This window comes from Podarcis melisellensis (assembly GCF_964234715.1).
Source record: "Podarcis melisellensis genome assembly, chromosome: 15".
In the NCBI taxonomy this organism is placed as follows: Eukaryota; Metazoa; Chordata; class Lepidosauria; order Squamata; family Lacertidae; genus Podarcis; species Podarcis melisellensis.
Window position 1 is genome coordinate 1,334,567 of NC_138532.1, and position 19,430 is coordinate 1,353,996.

General features: G+C 46.0%; 1 protein-coding gene across 3 annotated transcripts in view; it reads left to right on the forward strand.

Annotated features, from left to right (window-relative positions):
* BMP1 (bone morphogenetic protein 1) overlaps positions 1 to 19,430 on the forward strand; it is a 159,591-nt gene that overhangs the window by 74,415 nt on the left and 65,746 nt on the right. For 2 of the 3 annotated variants that reach the window (XM_081890870.1, XM_081890868.1), the window contains exons 2-6: positions 3,229 to 3,342; positions 8,924 to 9,085; positions 12,016 to 12,133; positions 12,384 to 12,562; positions 13,145 to 13,250. In XM_081890870.1, the coding sequence (XP_081746996.1) occupies positions 3,229 to 3,342; positions 8,924 to 9,085; positions 12,016 to 12,133; positions 12,384 to 12,562; positions 13,145 to 13,250 (679 nt within the window). Of the gene's footprint in view, positions 1 to 3,228; positions 3,343 to 4,318; positions 4,410 to 8,923; positions 9,086 to 12,015; positions 12,134 to 12,383; positions 12,563 to 13,144; positions 13,251 to 19,430 lie in introns of those variants that run through there. The other variant, XM_081890869.1, reaches the window with a different exon arrangement.

The following is a 19,430-nucleotide window of genomic DNA, read 5'->3' on the forward strand; positions in this document are numbered from 1 at the left end:
AGGGGTAAAACTGAATTACTGTGTCACAAAATGATACATGTCTAAAACGTATGTCACCAAAATGAAAAGTTTGGAAAGCTCTGATCTAGGGAGAAGTGAGTTCAGATATCTGCTCAGGTTGTAGGGTTGTTGTGAGAGTACAAGGTACATGTCTGCTGCCCTGAATTACTTTGAAGACGGCAAGACACAAATGATTGGATGGCTTAGTTATCCATTGAAAACCCAACCTACCAGAGCACCCAGCAGTTGAAACTAGGGTAGAACTCTGGGGTAGAACTCAACATTGCCAGTGGCCATAGTACACTGCCCCAGAGAACAAATGGAAGCAGTATTATTAGACCGCATGTTTAAAATAAAGCTAGTACAATTCTTAAGCAACAAGTGTGCCTTCATTTATTTCTCTGTAAATAGTAGTTGTGTTTTTTAAAGTGCTTTTCAGAATTCAGGGAAAAGGCCTGGACTTTGGTCAAGATCCCAACACTATGGACCCCTCCCCAAACATACAGGACTTAAACTATATCCCTTAAAGCAAGTCTCTGAAATAAATACTAAAGGAATAGAAAAAACCTACCTAATGTGACATATAGTAGTGTGGTTTCCTTGAAGATGCAGGACACAAGATCATGGTTTCATCCTTTTTTATATGAGTGCTATTCACTGGACAGAGAGGAGTTGTAATTGATACATACAATATGCCTGGATTTCAGTAAAGCATTTTATACCACACAATATTAATGTTACTATTTAAACAGGGAAACGAGATCCAGGCCCTACAGAAACTAACTAAAGGTAAAATGACAATAGTTTTGTGCTATAAGCAAGTTTTAAAGTTAGAAAGAATTAACTAATTTAAGTTCAGTAGGGACTGGTCCCAGGACTACTTTATTTACATTTTAGCAAACACTCTGTGGACGGAAGTAGAAGTGTGTTGATGAAATCTGGAAAAACAAAATTTAGAAAATATTTTAATACAATAAAGATCTAGGAATTCTGCAAGGAAAAGCAGATGACCTCATGAACTAGAGTCATAGAAATGGAATGAAATGGAATAGTATAAACTGTAAGGTCGTGCATTTGGGGATTAATCATGCATTTTTTTCTTACTGGTTAGAGACTGCTGGGCTGGGAGCAGCAGAAGGAGGACGGAGATCTGCAGATCCTGGTTGATCACAGGATGCCTGAGCCACAAATGTGATACAGCTGCAAAAAAGCCAGTTCCGTTAATTAAGGTTTTTGGTGCTCTTCTTTTGAAGCTGTATCACATTCTATTAATGGGACGAAGATATTAGTAATACATTTCTTCAGGCTTTATTTTGGAATTCTCTTATCCAAAAGTAGCATGGAGAGTTATCAGATGCTGCTTCAAGCAAAAGACAGAAACAGATTGCGATATTCAGGGACTTTGCAGGGGTCTTGGGGGAATTAAAGTCTGACCAGTTTACAGCTGTCACATTCTACTCCTGACTTGCATGTGCACTGTTTGCACTGCTCAGTGTGCATGCTAGTAGATGCTTCCTGTTGTCTTTTATCAGTGTTGGTTTATTACAATTTGCTGCCAAGATGATTGTATATCAAACATCATTATTTACTAAGAAGAAGCAAGAAGAAGAAAGTGAGGTACATTTTACCACATGTGGTGGACTTGCAGAGTAACTCAGGGATTTTGGGAGATGATACATAATGAAATGTTTTTTGAAGAGGACTCTCCCCAAGACCAGAAGCTTTTCTTTTAGGGATAACTGGATCAGATGGAGCAAAGGAATTTGTTTCTATATGCAACTACGGCAGCGAGAGTACTATGCCCCCAAATGGCAGGAGGGAATGGAAATTGATGGAATATGCTGAATTAGCAGGTTTAAAAAGTAAAATCAGAGAACAAGACAAAAGTCTTCAAGGCTGGGGTTTTGATGAGGTGCTCTTCAGTGGGCTTCTGCTGTTTTCTGCAAGTCTGATATATTGAAAAAATTCAATCTCAACAAATTAAACAAATTGGCTGTGTACACAGATAAACAAATACCTGTGCCCTTGCCTACAATGGAGCTCAGGTTTCTGGAACTGAGGGAGGATGGAGAAGTACTAGCTGAGGGAGCACACAGTACAAATACACCCCATTGAACACTAGTGTGAATGTGAAACAGTGAGAAAGTGTTCAGTTGAAAGTGCTTGTCTGGTTGAACATGCACAAAAGTGCAAATGGAAAGGACAGATCTTCAGCATAGGTAAAGGTAAAGGGACCCCTGACCATTAGGTCCAGTCATGACTGACTCTGGGGTTGCGGCGCTCATCTCACTTTACTGGCCGAGGGAGCCAGTGTACAGCTTCCGGGTTATGTGGCCAGCATGACTAAGCCGCTTCTGCCGAACCAGAGCAGCGCATGGAAACGCCGTTTACCTTCCCGCCGGAGTGGTACCTATTTATCTACTTGCACTTTGACATGCTTTCGAACTGCTACGTTGGCAGGAGCAGGGACCAAGCAACAGGAGCTCACCCCGTTGCAAGGATTCGAACCGCCGACCTTCTGATCGGCAAGTCCTAGGCTCTGTGGTTTAACCCACAGCACCACCTGCGTCCTGATCTTCAGCATAGATGAACTATATAAATTAAGACAATCAAACCCTTTCTAATGGCTATTCGGCACAGAACTGCTCTTTCAATTTCAATTTTTTAAAAAAGTTAAAGGTGCACAGCCGCAACCGCCCTCATGCTTCCAATGACACACTATATATTGGGCAGGTTTGTGCAAAACTGGGATCATAGAATTGTAGAGTTGGAAGGGACCATGAGGGTCATCTAGTGCAGCCCCCTGCAGTGCAGGAAATCTTTTGCCCAACATGGACCTCGAACCCACAACCCTGAGATTAAGTATCACATGCTCTACTGACTGAGCTGTCCCAGATCTGTGAAATCCATCAGCACATTAACAGTCCAGTGTGTGCATAACCTCAGTTACACTAGGGGGAAAACCCTCAAAAACATATTGTATTTGCCTCAATAAACTGTTTATAATGTGCATTTGAGGTCTTTTGTTTCCTGCTTCCCCATACTGGTCCCCTTCCCCCCTTCCCCTTGGTGGCCGTGGTGTTTCTCACACAAATCACATGCAAAGCGGGCAAATGTGTCCTGCTTTCCCATCCATTAAAAAAACCCACACATTCCTTCAAGGTCTAGACAAAGCAACCAGAACTGGACTTCTTCCTCACAAGTTCTCTCTCTCTCCACCCTCCACAGTTGCCTTTTTAGGAGACATTGCCTTGGACGAAGAAGACCTCAAGATGTTCCAGGTGGATCGGGTTGTGGATCTCACACGGCACACCATTGAGAGAACTGCCACTAACTCCTCAGGTACAGTTGCACATCTCCATACAGCAAGGACTCAGACAATGCACACACAGAGACAAACCCGTGTTTCTGGTAGCAAATGAGCAGTCTTATTGTACTGGAACTTGGATAGCATGTCTTGACACACAGCCTGGGCTAGAATCTGATTCTCAGTACTAGTTTGGATTACTCATCACTTGTACAGTTTTGCTTCAGTTCTCACTTTCAAGTTTTTAGCTATTCTCAGTCTGGTTCTTTAGCTTTTCAAAAATAATAGTAATGTTTACGGTCATTATAATGGTTTCAGAACTGACTGAAAACTCTGTGAACTGGTAATTGCCCATTGAAGTAGGCATCTTGTCTCAGGTTACTGACTGTTCAAGCGAGGAAGAGGAGGTGAGGGACCCCCATCTCTCACCCACATGATGATGATGATGATGATGAAGGTGATGGTGATGCCCTGCCCAGCTGGCTGGGTTTTCCCAGCCACTCTGGGCAGCTTACACCCACCAGTTACTGTCAATTATTGTCAGCTAGCTTGCATATTAACATTTTATATTGTTAAGCAAAGGAGTGACCCACCACACTCTCCAAAACCCTAACCCACATCTATTGTTCAGGGTGTGCTTAAGATTCCCCTTCCCCACACCCATGCAGGGAACTTTGGCACACTTCTAGCACTGATCTATCAACACATGTTATCCCTTCACATCTGTTTAGGCCGCATGGTCCCCATGAGTCTTATTGAAAGCAACAAATATATGCACAACGGTCCCAGCCGCTTCTACAAAAGAGACTCCAAAGTGGCATAGAGTGTCCTACATGTTGACCCATTATTAGGCTGCCCTACGGTGTGCATAAAACAGCTGCTGGGTAGGATGACCATATAGGCCTCGCAGGGCCCAGGTTGACCCTGTTTATTTGTATTTCAAATTTAACCAGAATTTTTAGATATAGCAGAATTGTAACTGAACTGGACTGTGCAATTTTCATTACGCAGATTATTTCTGAACCACCGTGAAAGAATTTCTAAAGTTTTCTATAGTCTCACCACATGTATTTCAAAAATGTATCTGCTACACTTGCAACAGGTGAGTTGCACAGGATGGAAAATATGGTTTTGTTTTTGTTGCGTTAAAACCCATTTTGCAAATGGTATCTAATTCATTTTCTTTTGGGGACAGTCTAGAAAAAAAACTTTGCTACTTGATTCTGCTGATTGTGCAAACTAACCCTTTTTCCAGAAGGCAGAACTCAGGAGGCCTTTCCTGTGAATTCAGTAGTTGACAGCTGGGATGTGCTTTGTGATGCTCCATTTCCAAACCTGATTTCTGTTTCTTCCATTCTGTAGACTCATTTTAGTTTTCACTGTAGTCTTAGCTAAAGGATTTCTAAAATGAGACTGAATGGAGATGAGGAAAGTCAGTGCAGCAAAGATAAAGAAAGTGTTATAGGGTTGCATTATATTCATCATGCTTCTGTTGCAAGTCAAGGGTCAGGAGACCACTGTTAGCTCAGCTGCTGTTACTTTGGGAGAGCCTGGAAGAGGGTGCAGCCAGCCTGGCTCAGGTCCATGGATAATATTGACAGGATCCAGGTTCATCAGGCACAGGACAAAGGTAACTGGGTTCACATGGGTCTGCTTCTCAGCCATCCTCAAGAACACCCATGTAACTGTCTGCATTTCTTTAGCAGAGAGGGAACAATTGGAAGATTTATTACCCAGGGTGGTTTTTTAAATGAAATCTCCTTGACAGTGACATTTGTTTAACTGTGGGATAATCTCCTCAAGAGAAAGGGATGAAAGACTGGAGGATGTTATATAGGCAGCAACATTATTTAATTCCAACAAAATTGCTCACTAAAAACATAAGCTAGTCAGGTATTGGGGTTTGTTTTTACCCCCCCCCCGAATTTTAGAGTGTATCTGAAGAAAGTGCCCAGAGTTTCAGTCAAATCTGGCACACCTGGATTTTGTTATTTGACTTGGAATGTTGGTTGGCAACTCACTATTTTGTCCTCATTTGGGAGGACCAAAATGTGACCGTGAAGCCTCCGTGGGCGTTGTGTCCTTTCTGGTGCAGATTGGGCCCTCTCCATCACCCAGCCCCACTTTTCATGGCAAAGAGGCAGTGAAAAGGACCTGGTTCATGTTGTGAGGAGTGCAGGGAGGCCTTGGGTACTCTTTGCTCATGTTTGGCATGTACAAAGCCTAGCTTTGAGTTTCTCCTTGCCAGATCACTGGGCCCTCCTCCCTGGGCCTTTGGGGTAGGTTCTCCTGCCAGGTAATAGGCTTTCTATAGGCTGTGGCGGCAGCTTGACTGATAGAGAGCATTCCAGACAATTTGGAGACAAAGATCTTGGCATAAACCATTGCACTTCTTCTGCTCTTGCGTTAACAAAACCAGCCAAAGCTTTGGAGGGAAAACTGCTTTTTCACAGTCAAATATGCATTGCATCTGAATAAACTAGCCATGTCTTACAGTTGCCCTAATACCATCCACTAGAAGAAAAAGATGCAATGGCCTGTTTTCTTGACATGACAGCAGGCAAAACAGTTTAAGCAACCAACCTGCCTTCTGCCACCTGGGTTTTCCATGGCTTCATACCAATAATAATAATAATAATAATAATAATAATAATTATTATTATTATTATTATTATTATTATTATTTATAACCCGCCCATCTGGCTGGGTTTCCCCAGCCACTCTGGGCAGCTTCCAACAAAACACTATAATACAATAACCTATTAAACATTAAACACTTCCCTAAACAGGGCTGCCTTCAGATGTCTTCTAAAAGTTTGGTAGTTATTTTTCTCTTTGACATCTGGTGGGAGGTCGTTCCACGGGGCGGGTGCCACTACCGAGAAGGCCCTCTGCCTGGTTCGCTGTAACTTGGCTTCTCGCAGTGAGGGAACCACCAGAAGGCCCTCGGCGCTGGACTCAGTATCTGGGCATAACAATGGAGGTCGAGACGCTCCTTCAGGAATACTGGGCCGAGGCTGTTTAGGGCTTTAAAGGTCAGCACCAACACTTTGAATTGTGCTCGGAAACGTACTGGGAGCCAGTGTAGGTCTTTCAAGACTGGTGTTATATGGTCTCGGTGGCCGCTCCCAGTCACCAGTCTAGCTGCCGCATTCTGGATTAGTTGTAGTTTCCGGGTCACCTTCAAAGGTAGCCCCACATAGAGCGCATGGCAGTAGTCCAAGCGAGAGATAACCAGAGCATGCACCACTCTGGTGAGACAGTCTGCGGGCAGAGAGTGTCTCAGCCTGCGTACCAGATGGAGCTGGTAAACAGCTGCCCTGGACACAGAATTGACCTGTGCCTCCATGGACAGCTGTGAGTCCAGAATGACTCCCAGGCTGCACAGCTGGTCCTTCAGGGGCACAGTTACTCCATTCAGGACCAGGGAGTCCTCCACACCCGCCTGTCTCCTGTCCCCCCAAAACAGTACTTCTGTCTCAATCTGTTAGCCGCCATCCATCCTCCAACCACCTCCAGACCTCCACTTTCACTGGTTCCGATTTGAAGACCACAATAAATACCTAACCTACAAAAATGGAAAATGGCTGTATAAGACACACCAAGGAGTCAGCATTTTTGGACAAAGAGTGGTTTAAGAAAATGCATAGGATTCAATTTGTGTGGTAAGAGTTGTGATGTCACTAGCTATCTAATAAATTACTAAGAGACTTGGTGGTGGTGGCAGAAGCAGTGATGCTCAAGAAGCTTTGGGCAATGATTGGCTTGCCTGCCTTTCTGTCACAGAGGGGCTGGGCCGTGAAAGGCCTCCCTAGCAGTGGCTGGTTGAGTGGAGCAAACAGAAACCCTCAAGAGAAGAGGCAGGAGCCTGTGGGGCAAACTAGATGTGGCACCGTTCAAGCTTGTTTGCATATATAGCAGGTGTGGTAAGTAGTGGCCCACCTTGTCTTGCCCCCTGAAAACAAATTTGGAGGAAAAAGGAGTGTCTCAGGAGAATGAGGAGAAAGCAAAAAGTGGGATTCTGAGGGGGGATAAGGAGAAGTAGGAGAGAAAATGAACTCGGAGGAAAAAACTGAAGTTCACTGATTGATATGAAATAACAGCCCAATCTTTAATCTAGTGTCGCAGCCTACCTTGGCAGGCAGCAGGGGTCTTTAGACACATGAAAAATGGCATTAGACTATTGGTTGATAAGGAATGTAGTGCCAGCTCCAAGTTTTGGTGGGCCCTTTGGCAAGACACTCTCAAGGACCCCCAGCATGACACCCCCCCCCCCGTGGGTCTAGTTACTCTTTGCCATTAGCCGCAGAGCTTGCTGATGCTCATCTTCCTCATCGCTGTTTGCCAGACAGAGAACCAATGAGCAAGCAAGTGGCATCATCTACTGTCTGCACGCATCACTTTTTTTCTGGACCAGAGGGAAAGGAGGGTGAACAAGTAGTGAGAGGGTTGGTGGTTTCTTTCACTCAACAGGACTTCCATCGTGGTTAACTGAGATCTGCATCTTAATAGAAGCATTAGCAAAGCAGTTCAATGCACTTAAAACCCAGGCAGCCATTGAGACTTCCAGTTTGGTCAGCCATGGTTGGCTTGCTGTTGGTTACATCTCTGCCATTTCGCATGGGATATTTTGAGGATGAAATGTGAGTAATCATCCTTCCAGCCCCGCCCCCCGGCCGGGTGGGCAGCTTCACCCACAGATCGCCCAACACCTGCCCCCAATCTGGTAGGAATGAGGGGGCAGGGGGCGCTGGGTGGAAAACACCATGCGTCTCTTCAGCAACTCTCCAAAGTCGCCGCCATGAGTGAGCAAACTCCTGATGATAATTTAAGATGATAATTCGGACTTACCGTAATTAACAGGCATGCTCTGAGTGAGTTATTAACTGTGTGGGAAAGACTTATGAACTTGCAATTAATTCTGATGGACTGTTAAGAGTGGAAGATGGGAATTGAGGCTCCTAGGTAAAGTACAGACTTATCAGTTCTGGTATGAGACAAAACGGAAAGGTTTGGACATATGCCTGAAACAATTCGTAGAAAGCCAGATTTCCTCCATTTTGGGACGTGTTGTATTGGATAACAACTGGCATGAAGAAGCAAAAGTGAAAGACACAGAAGAAAATAAACACCCACACAGAAACATGCTGTTTTGATATAACTTGCTTGCTGGACGAACTCAGAGGCTGTGAAAACGAACGAAGGATTAACATCGGATTGATTTATGGGAACCACCTGGACTAATTAAGAAAGCAGCACAAATGTGAGATGATGGCAATCCTCCGACCTCAGAGCGTGGGAAGTCAAACAATGATTTATGATTTGGCTTAATATTTGGACTGTTTGATTATTTTATAATTTGGAATGTCTTTAATGTGGCATTTATTGGATTGTTAAATTGGAAAACTTAATAAATATTATTTAAAATAATAATAATAAATAAAACATAGGCAGCTATTTGGGAGGAATAGGGAGGTCACTCAAGCTTATCTTTCTCGTGGGGCTTGCGTGCCAGTTCTGCCCTGAAGTCAATGAACGAAAGTTGGGTGAGGGATTCTCCCTGCACAAAATGGGAAAGAGCTGTGCTCATGAACCTCTTTATTGTCTCCATCAAAGGGAACAGTTCAAACAGCACCAGTATGAGACCCGGGAGGCAGCAGAGGAGGCGATGGAAGCAGGGGCGGGGGCAGCCTCGAAGCCGCCGGGCCGCCACATCCCGCCTTGAGCGGGTGTGGCCAGATGGAGTCATTCCTTATGTGATCAGCGGAAATTTCAGTGGTAAGTTTTACACACTGTGAAACTGTGATTCTCCCCTAAAATGCAGAGATGCAGTGCAGAGCAATCTGGCAATCTCTCCACAATATCTCTGTCTCACCAGAATCATGCTGTAGGCCTAGCAGTTTGCAAACTGCTAGGCCTACAGGCAGTTTGCTAGGCAGTTTGCAAACTGCTAGCCCTACAGCATGATTCTGGTGAGACAGAGATATTGTGGAGAGATTGCCAGATTGCTCTGCACTGCATATTTTGTGAAGCCTACTATTCCGCCTGAAACAAAACATGAAAAATAGACTAACTGGCTTCTCTTACATTTCAGGAGAGAACCTCGTACTCTCAGGTTAATGCTCATTTACTCCATCAGTCTTCCCTAACCTGGTACCGTCCAGATGTTTGGAACTGTAACTCCTGTCAGTTCCAGCCAGTTGGGGGCACCGCACTAGGGAAGGCTGTGCTAGACTTGAGAGCTCTGCCAGGCAGCTTGAGAAGAGCATTCTTGGTACAAAATGGATTATAACCGTCCTACAGAATGTGCTTTTGATTGATTAAGTAGTGTAGAATAAGGATGACTTGGAGATTATGTTGTGTGTGCACAAGAAAACACCTGAACTCAGCACTTATTAGTGTGCAGTGTGTGCATGCCACTACAAAGGAATATGCAAGGGAAATCCCCTATGTCTGAATTCTAGTAGAAATGCCACATACTTCAGTCTGTAGCTCCCATGTCAATCTGTATTCAGATATCTGATTATCTTAATGATTTAGGTAATCGAGATTGCATTAAAATAAATAATTGCCCCATACCTTAACTGAGTAATCAATTCTCAACAAACTGGATTGGCAAGAATGTGCCAGTGCAAGTCTCTGAGAACTGAACTGAGAACTCCATTCTTGCCAGAAACCCTACAATGTTTTGTGCTGTAGGGAAAAGAATGCTGCTAGTAGGAGAGGCTTTGCAGAGCATATGAATCCCGTTTCCCCTCCTCCAGGAACTCAGTGTGCTGCATATTGAATGCTAAAAAACCCAGCAGGCCTTACTCCAGAAGTGGGGGTTCTCCAGTAATGAGCCTTTAAGGGCACCTCTGAGTGTTGTTCCTGCCTTTCTCAAAAAAATCTGCATGGGACAAATTGTGCTTCATTCTCCCTTAGAAGGCCTTGCAGCTGAGGCCTTTCCTGTTCTCCTTCCACTCATTGCCCAGCTCTTTGCATCTTAGAAATCACGGAACCCTCACCCTCATAGAATCATAGAATCATAGAGTTGGGAGAGACCACAAGGGCCATCGAGTCCAACCCCCTGCCAAGCAGGAAACACCATCAGAGCACTCCTGGCATATGGTTGTCAAGCCTCTGCTTAAAGACCTCCAAAGAAGGAGACTCCACCACACTCCTTGGCAGCAAATTCCACTGTTGAACAGCTCTTACTGTCAGGAAGTTCTTCCTAATGTTTAGGTGGAATCTTCTTTCTTGTACTTTGCTCCGTGTCCGCTTCTCTGGAGCAGCAGAAAACAACCTTTCTCTCTCCTCTATGTGACATCCTTTTTTTATATATTTGAACATGGCTATCATATCACCCCTTAACCTCCTCTTCTCCAGGCTAAACATGCCCAGCTCCCTTAGCCGTTCCTCATAAGGCATCGTTTCCAGGCCTTTGACCATTTTGGTTGCCCTCCTCTGGACACGTTCCAGTTTGTCAGTGTACTTCTTGAACTGTGGTGCCCAGAACTGGACACAGTACTCCAGGTGAGGTCTGACCAGAGCAGAATACAGTGGCACTATTACTTCCCTTGATCTAGATGCTATACTCCTATTGATGCAGCCCAGAATTGCATTGGCTTTTTTAGCTGCCGCGTCACACTGTTGGCTCCTTTTCACATGTACTGCTCTCAAGCCAGGTGTCGCCCATCTTGTATTTGTGCCTCTCATTTTTTTTTTTGCCCAAGTGCAATACTTTACATGAGCTATATTCTGCTCTGGTCAGACCTCACCTGGAGTACTGTGCCCAGTTCTGGGCACCACAGTTCAAGAAGGACACTGACAAACTGGAGCGTATCCAGAGGAGGGCAACCAAAATGGTCAAAGGCCTGGAAACGATGCCTTATGAGGAACGGCTAAGGGATCTGGGCATGTTTAGCCTGGAGAAGAGGAGGTTAAGGTTGATATGATAGCCATGTTCAAATATATAAAAGGATGTCACATAGAGGAGGGAGAAAGGTTGTTTTTGGCTGCTCCAGAGAAGCGGACACGGAGCAATGGATCCAAACTACAAGAAAGAAGATTCCACCTAAACATTAGGAAGAACTTCCTGACAGTAAGAGCTGTTCAACAGTGGAATTTGCTGCCAAGGAGTGTGGTGGAGTCTCCTTCTCTGGAGGTCTTTAAGCAGAAGCTTGACAACCATATGTCAGGAGTGCTCTGATGGTGTTTCCTGCTTGGCAGGGGGTTGGACTCGATGGCCCTTGTGGTCTCTTCCAACTCTATGATTCTATGATTCTATGATTCTATGTCATCTGCATCTCAACAGAAGCATCTGCAGGGCCTACGCAGATGACTTTGTTTTCTGTTTTTATTTTTTGCAATGTGTGCAGTTCTGAAATAATATTGATGGCTCTGCCAACAAACAGCATGGGCAGTTTTCTTTCCATCTTGTAGGGAACATGGCTAAGTCCCCTCTGAGACCTGCCCCCTCTAATCCTGAGTCTGGTGATGTGACCTTGCCCTTTCCTGTTCAGATGATAGAGAGCAGTCCTGAGTTCCACTCCCCTCTGGTTAAGACCTGCACTTCCTCCTACAGCACCATTGCAATTGTCATATGCTGTCTCATATACGCCACATGCTCATCTTGACAATTGTTCAATTGCTCACACAGCTCAGAGTGAGGACTATAGACATCTTCCCTCTCTAGTCAGCTTTGGGCCTCTCTCTGTTTCCTGTAGGGAGCCAGCGAGCCGTCTTTCGGCAGGCCATGCGCCACTGGGAGAAGCACACCTGTGTCACCTTCTTGGAACGGAATGATGAAGACAGCTACATTGTGTTTACCTTTAGACCTTGTGGGTAAGCCAGAGACAGAACTTCTCAACATCTGAAGTCGCATGGATCAGTCCCCAGCAGCATGTCTTTCCCTTGGTCCAGTTCTTCCTTCTCCTGGGAAGGAAACGGGGGTGAGGAGAGGAGCATGATTTTACCTTCTAAAGACCCTTCTCCTTCTCACGGTGGAAAAAGCAAAGTTTGTACTTGTGTTTCTTGCTGAGACGTTCTTGGCCTATTTGCAAGTGAATTTGGCACTCTCTTGTTTTCCTCACAGGTGCTGTTCCTATGTGGGGCGCAGAGGAGGAGGACCACAGGCCATCTCCATTGGGAAAAACTGTGACAAGTTTGGCATTGTGGTGCATGAGCTGGGCCATGTCATTGGTTTTTGGCATGAGCACACACGCCCAGACAGAGATGAGCACGTGTCCATTATCCGTGAAAACATCCAACCAGGTAAAAGTGCCCATTTTCTCCCTGTTCTTCTAGTCTTCATCCCAACAAAGCAAAGTAATGTAAAGCAAGCATGAGCATGAGCAGTCCAGCAAAAGATGCTTGTCTGGTGGAACATGGGAATTCTGTCCTTAGTCCCACTGTTCTTTCTTCATCCATTCACGACTCACTTTGTCATCTGACCAGTGTTCTCCTTCTCTGCTGCTGTTTTGCCCCATATTGCCTCCCCCCCCCACACACACTGTATCTATCTATGCAGTGCTTACATATTCTCCTTCTGAGAGCACTGTGCCCAGCACATTGGACAAATTTAGAAAATGGCAGAGCCTGGAACAGGCTGGCAAATGTGTACCTCAAATTTCACTGCTGAACTTGTGCAGAGTCAAAAACAGTGAAGCATATAGCTCAGTCAGCATCACTGAGCAGCCTAAGCCAAGGCGCTGCTCTAATCGCTACCGCTGGATAGCAGTTCTGTGTGAGCAGGAGACCTGGGAGATGCTAGTACATGAGAGACAGATATTTGCTCCTTGCCCAGCTTAGCCTAGTCTGCTTTTCTCATGCTTCTACCTCCTGCTGTTTCCGCAGGGCAGGAGTATAACTTCTTGAAGATGGAGTATGAAGAGGTGGAATCTTTGGGAGAGACGTACGATTTTGACAGCATAATGCACTATGCCAGGAACACCTTCTCCAAGTGAGAGTCCAAGATGCTATTACTTCTTACATTCATTCATCCCTTATGCACTGACACGCAGGCGCACCTGGCTCTTCTTTCAGGTGAAGGCCACACCCTGGTGGAAAGGTTTCCTGGTTTCATTCGCAAGCCTCAGAATGAGCCCAAGAGGCTGAGAGGGATTTTAAAGACCCAGTGTGGTGTAGTGGTTCAGAGCGCTAGTCTCGTAATCTGGTGTTTGTGTCTCCGCTCTTCCACCTGCAGCTGCCGCTCACCTCCCAGAGTGTTTGTTGTGGGGGAGGAGGGAAAGGAGATTGTGAGCCGCTTTGAGACTCCTTGGGGCAGTGATAAAGCAGGATATCAAATCCAATCTCTTCTTCTTCTTCTTCTTCTTCTTCTTCTTCTTCTTCTTCTTCTTCTTCTTCAGTCAACCCCTTTCATCAAGAGTAGGAAATCCATATCTGAACCATTCTCAGGAGTGACTCCAGCTGTTTGGGGGCCTAAAGTTTAGCCCTTGTTCTGATTGCTTCTATCTGCCCCCCTGGCTACTTTTCCCTCCAATTGATGTCCCCAAGAACAGCCATTTGCCAGCTCTAGTGTGGATTTGCCATGTCTTGCCCGCTCAGATTTTGCAGGGGCTCCACATGATCCGTGTGTAATCTTCCCAGGTTTTCTTAGTGCTGCTTACTTGCTTTTTCTTACCATAGAAAGTTTGTCTCTTTTGAGATGGATGAAAGAGTACCACATTCTCCACAGGTGTAGCTGCCCCTAGTAGAACTCTGCTGCTGCTGCTGCTGTTTTTTTAAAAGGAGGTGTTTTTTTAATGGCCAGTGATGTATTTGGCAGGTGAACCTCTCACAGCTCAACACACATTCACCATAAATGTTTTGGGCGGACACCATTTTATAATCTCATTATTATTATTTAAATCAATCTCTACATTATCACTAAAACTCGTTAAGTGAAAGAGGGTTATGGTGCTGTAACATATAATGCTAATTTTTTTAAAAAATGAGGAGACTCCCTCCTGGTCACCACCTCCTGAAATTCCCCCCCCCCAAAAAAAATAACTGCTCAGGTGACCAGCATCTTCCTGCTCCCCCCACCAGCAGCTGTGTGATGTCCACTGGTGTGAAGAGGGGCCAGCAGGAGACTCATACCAAAGAAGTACAGGGTCCCCAGTAGTGTGGAAGGTCAGTTGTGATTCTGCTTCTAGCTTGCAGCGGAAGAACAATGACGATTAGTGCTAGAAGCCATGTGTCCGGAAGCAGCTACTGTCGGCTGCCTTGGGTTGCTTATGAGCCTGGTTGCAATGAGGTTTCAGCTTGTGTTCATGTAACTTGCAAAAAAGAAACATGCTGGTGCGCATTGCAGCATGTGAAGGTATGGGGTGAGGTGGTCCTCCCACAAGATTTCGCTCTGTCGGTTTCTTTTGACAATGAAAGCTTTTGAGATTGGTTCAGGTAATAAACAAAAAATAAGCCCTTGACTAAGGCATTTTTGGCTGAAAGCCAATTGACTTTTTGTGGTGAGGAAAGCAACAGGAAAATGCACCAGAAAGTCACACTTGCTTGACCTGGCATTGTCTAACCTCCCCATAAGCTTTGTGCAAACAAATCGGTTCAGTAAACAGATTGTCTGGAAGCAACCTGGGTTGAAGTGTGAGGGGGCCAAGAGTGGGGGTCTGGCCTCTTTGAAAGCGCCCCACAGGAAGAGAGCTCTAGCTCCAGCCTCCGTCCGCGAGTCTTGCCTAGACCACTTTAGACTGCAGGTGGAAGCTCCTGTGACTGAATGCATTTCCATACCCCCTGCAAGAAAAATCCCACCCCAGGTATTAAGGAGAAAGACACTAGACTAGCCTTCTCCTTGACAAGCTTGCCTTCTGTGTGCAGGGGGCAAATAGTATTGAGGTGAAACCCTACCTGCAGCCAAAAGCAGAGGTGCAGGCAAAGGGAAGGTTTGCTGCCTCACTGAGAAGTGGGCCTCTTTCTGACTCCAGTTAAAATTGGGAACTGACATCATATTTTAGATTATATATATGTTGGGGATATGTACACTATTGTTGTTTAGCTCTCTGAAAGGCATTCCTTCCTCTGTTGCAAAAACTGGGGTACACATTCATCCGTTAGTATTTGGTCACAATCAGAAGCAGGGTTGCCAACTCGATGGGGCTGTGGCCTCTACAGGCCCCCCCCCCATGTCTGCTGGGATGAGACTCAGCCCCTCCCCATCTTGAGGGGACAGGTTGTCACCCTGGGCGCATAGCGTTTCCCCGGGCCGGGCAGTCTGGCAGGTGAATGTTGCATTGGGAGGAGGCCTGGTGTGACAGCCATCAAGCACACAACACATCAGCCCTGTCTGTGCCTGTCATCAGAAGTATGACGATTCACTCGTGGCAAGGCTACCCCTCCCCTTCTATTATTTGAGAAGAGGGTTTTATGCTTCTGATGAAGAATTGATCCTTTGGCCCTATAAAGTTTATAGCATGGCCCATGGTTGTTGTAGTCCTACACAACATCTGGAGGACCACAAGTTTCCCACCCCTGTTTTAAAACATCAAGAATGGCCTCTAGCTTTTCTTTTCTTTTTTAAATCATAGGATTAGTGAATTACCATTTTCTCCCAGAGCAGGGTATGGCGCCACAGACAAGATTGTGCCTCTCTCCGTGCCCCCCCCATGTGCACACTCTGCACATGGTTGCTGGTTTACAAGGACAATGACCAGGATTGGAGATAGTGGTGGCCAGCGGGGAGGATAGTGTTAATTGGGAGAAGCAGAAGAAGGAAGCAGGCTGACAGGAGAGGAAGAGGTGTCGGTGAGGGTGACACAGGCTGCAGCGTAGTGTTGTCTATGATGGGATTACTCAGAAGGAAGTCCATATGACAAGATTGTTAATCCCATCCCCTCTCTCTGTCTCTCTCTCTCTCTCTCTCTCTCTCTCTCTCTCTCTCTCTCTCTCTCTCTCTCTCACACACACACACACACACACTGCAGATGTCAGAAAACCACTTTCATTCACCCTTTGTCTCTTTTCTTTGAGGCCACAGGAAGGGGAGTCCGTGCCCAAGCTGCCAGGCATGCATGGAACCCTGATGTTCTGTTCTCTCCTAGTCTGGCTTCTGAATAGCACCACAGTAGGTCTTTCTAAGTCCAGGCGCAAGCAGACACAGAAAAAACTGCTGAATGGGCTTCTGCATGTGCCCAGGCGAGAGCTGGAGAGCTTGGGAGAGAAAGAAACAGCTGCCTCATTCATGTGGCAGGGAAGGCACTGGTGCCAGAGGGCAGGTGGAGGGACTGGGGGACAAGCAGCAGGGGAGGGGGGATGCTGTCGGAGGTAATGAAGAGGAAAAACTGTTGACTCAGCCACTCTGCTCTGACGCACTTTCAAACGGGGATATTCCACCGCGGATCCCAGAGGAACCCCTGCTTTGCATCCCGCATACCGTCTGGTGCCAGAGGGTCATCCTGGAGCAGTTACTGAACAAGTTCAGGCTTTGCCGTAGAGGAAGGCTCGTCCCATGATGGTCCCAAGACCAGCACCAAGACCCTGTCAAAGAAACAGCCCTGGCAGGCAGGGAGGCAGCATCCAGATTTCTCTAAGGACCAGGAGCAGGGTCAAATGTTTGCCTTAGGAAAGGCAGAAGGAGGCAATCTGTGCACAAGTGAAATGCCTGCAGCTCCCTCTCTGCCCCCTCTCAGGCTTGGACCACTTCTGCCTGTTTTTCTGTGTGTTGATGTACAGATGGCTGTGCTTTTGCACAAGTAAATGCCAGTTGTGTTTTTGCACAAGTAAAATCATGGGAAGTAGCCCTGTAAAAGAGAGGATATTTCCCTCTCAGGACCCCAGGCTGAAAGCTGTGCAGAATATCAGCTGTCTGACATTAGCCTCCTGTCAGTTTGTGAATTGGGGGTAGGAAGGGTTAGTATAGGTCAGAGAGCTTGATTGGCATGAACTTGGGGAATTGTATCAGGCATTGGCAGCAATGATCCTTTCTCCTCCAGGTTAACTCGAAACCATTGTCAGTAAGGAAATACAGTGGTACCTCGGTTTTTGAACATGTCCGTTGATTAACATTTCAGTTTTCGAACGCCGTAAACCTGGAAGTAAATGCTTTGGGTTTCAAACAGGAAATGCGGCTTCCACTGAGTGCTAGATCCTGAGGCCTAGCTGTCAGCTACTGAGTTTTCAGTTTTTGAACATTTCAGAACTCGAACGGTCTTCCGGAACAGATTACGTTCGAAAACTGAGTTACCTCTGTACTGCAAACTGAGCATTGCAGTGGCCAGGGATGCTAGGAGTTGTAGTCAAACCACTTCTGCAAAGCCTCCAGGCTGGCTGCCCCTGTTCCAGGCAGAGCTTGAGGGCCTTGCTTACCTCCCTTCTCCTCTCATTTCTTATCCTATTGCCCATGCCAGTCCAAAGGTGAGACATTTGCCTGGGGACTCTAAATAATTCCACAGTTGAAAATATTATTGCAGGATTAGAGCTGGCAAGATCCAGGTTCAAATCTCAACTTAGCCATGAAGCCTACTGAGGTGGTCTCAGTTCACCTCTCTCAGCCTATTCTACCTCACAGGATTGTTGTGAAGATTATAAAGCCCACTGACCACTACTCCTTCCTTCTGATTCATGTGGGTACAAATAATGCTGCCATCACAGCCTTCAATGTATAACAAGGGACTCTGGGCAGGAAGCTGAAGAGCCTTGGGGCACAGGTGGCATTTTCACCACTCCTTCCTGTTGAAGGTCGTGACCCAGAAAGAGAGCAAAATACTGGGGGGCAACCCCTGGCTGTGCAGGTGGTGTCGCAAAGGAAGGGTTTGGCTTCTTGGATCATGGTCTCCACCAGTGCTATTTTTCTAGCAAAAGAGGTGCTGGAACACACCATCAACACCTCCCTTGTTCTCTTAGAATGGCAATGGCGCCCACCTGAGAGGTGCTGGAACCCACCTGAGTTCCTGTGAGTTCCCCCTGAAAAAGCCTGGTCTCTGCTTCCTTGAAGAAGGACTTCTGGCAAGAAATGGGCTGTGCCTCATAGCAGTTGACAAGAATATGTTGGATAAGAGTCTCACGAACCTCATCAGGAGAGCTTTAAACTAGATCCTGAGGGTGAGGGCAAAACATTACAGATGAGAGAAGAACACCTGGTACTGGGGATAATACTTTCATTGATGCACAGGAAACTGAGGTGGTACTCTCCTTCCTTGGAGGTTTTTAAGCAGAGGTTTGCATTGCAGGGGGTTGGACTAGATGACCCTTGGGGTCCCTTCCAACTCTAAAATTCTGTGAGTCTATGAAATGAGGGAGGATGAGAACCATGTACAGCCTCTTGAGCACATATGAGAAAGCGCAGGCTATCACAGCGCTAAGGAAATAAATTTAAATGTAGGCAGAGTTATGCAGCCTAGCAATGACTGGTAAAAGTAAGAGCAGAAGAAAGGGTCTTGGAAAAGTTGGGCAAACCACACCAGTTGTTTTCTAAAACTAGAACAAGCATTGCTTGTAGTAATGGACGCTGCATCGGAGGTACCTCTTCCCAGGGTCTCCCACTGCCCCCTTGCCTGAAGGCAGGGCAGCTGCCCACCTCTTCACAGAGTTATGCGTGAAAGATGCTCTGGCCGACTGCAGTGCCAAAGCTGAGAAACCTCCAGGCTGCTGCCTCTCCCCTCCCCCCTTGCCAATTATTCTGCTACCAACAAGAGAAGCAGGCAGCGCTATGAAAAAAACAGCTAATGATGACCCTTCTGGCCCTCTTCAACTAGTTCCCACTGCAAACCAAATTAAACGCACAGCTTTTGTCTAAATGGTGTGACTCTGCAGAAGGAAATTTGATGAGTGAGTGGATGGATTGTTGCTCGAATTGCAGCTGAAGGGAGCTATATAGTAAACATAGCTGTCATTTCCTGGTGGTTGTAGCCCTTTCCCCCAAATGTCAATAGAGGATTGTTCTCTGGAAAATAATTCCCCAAGTTTGGATTTCAGTAATCTTGGAGATGACATGTTAACCCTTTGCTTGAGAGTCTGATATAAGCCACATGGTTTGTCCAGGCCTGTGGCTTTGCATCTGCTTCCTTGCCCCACATGTGAATGCAGCCTTCTGCTCTTTGGATGGCACCGGCATACGACTTCTTATCTTGGCGTATGAGCCATTTTCTTGGCAGTACATTAGCTAAGATGCACTTCTTTCTTGAGCAGAGCT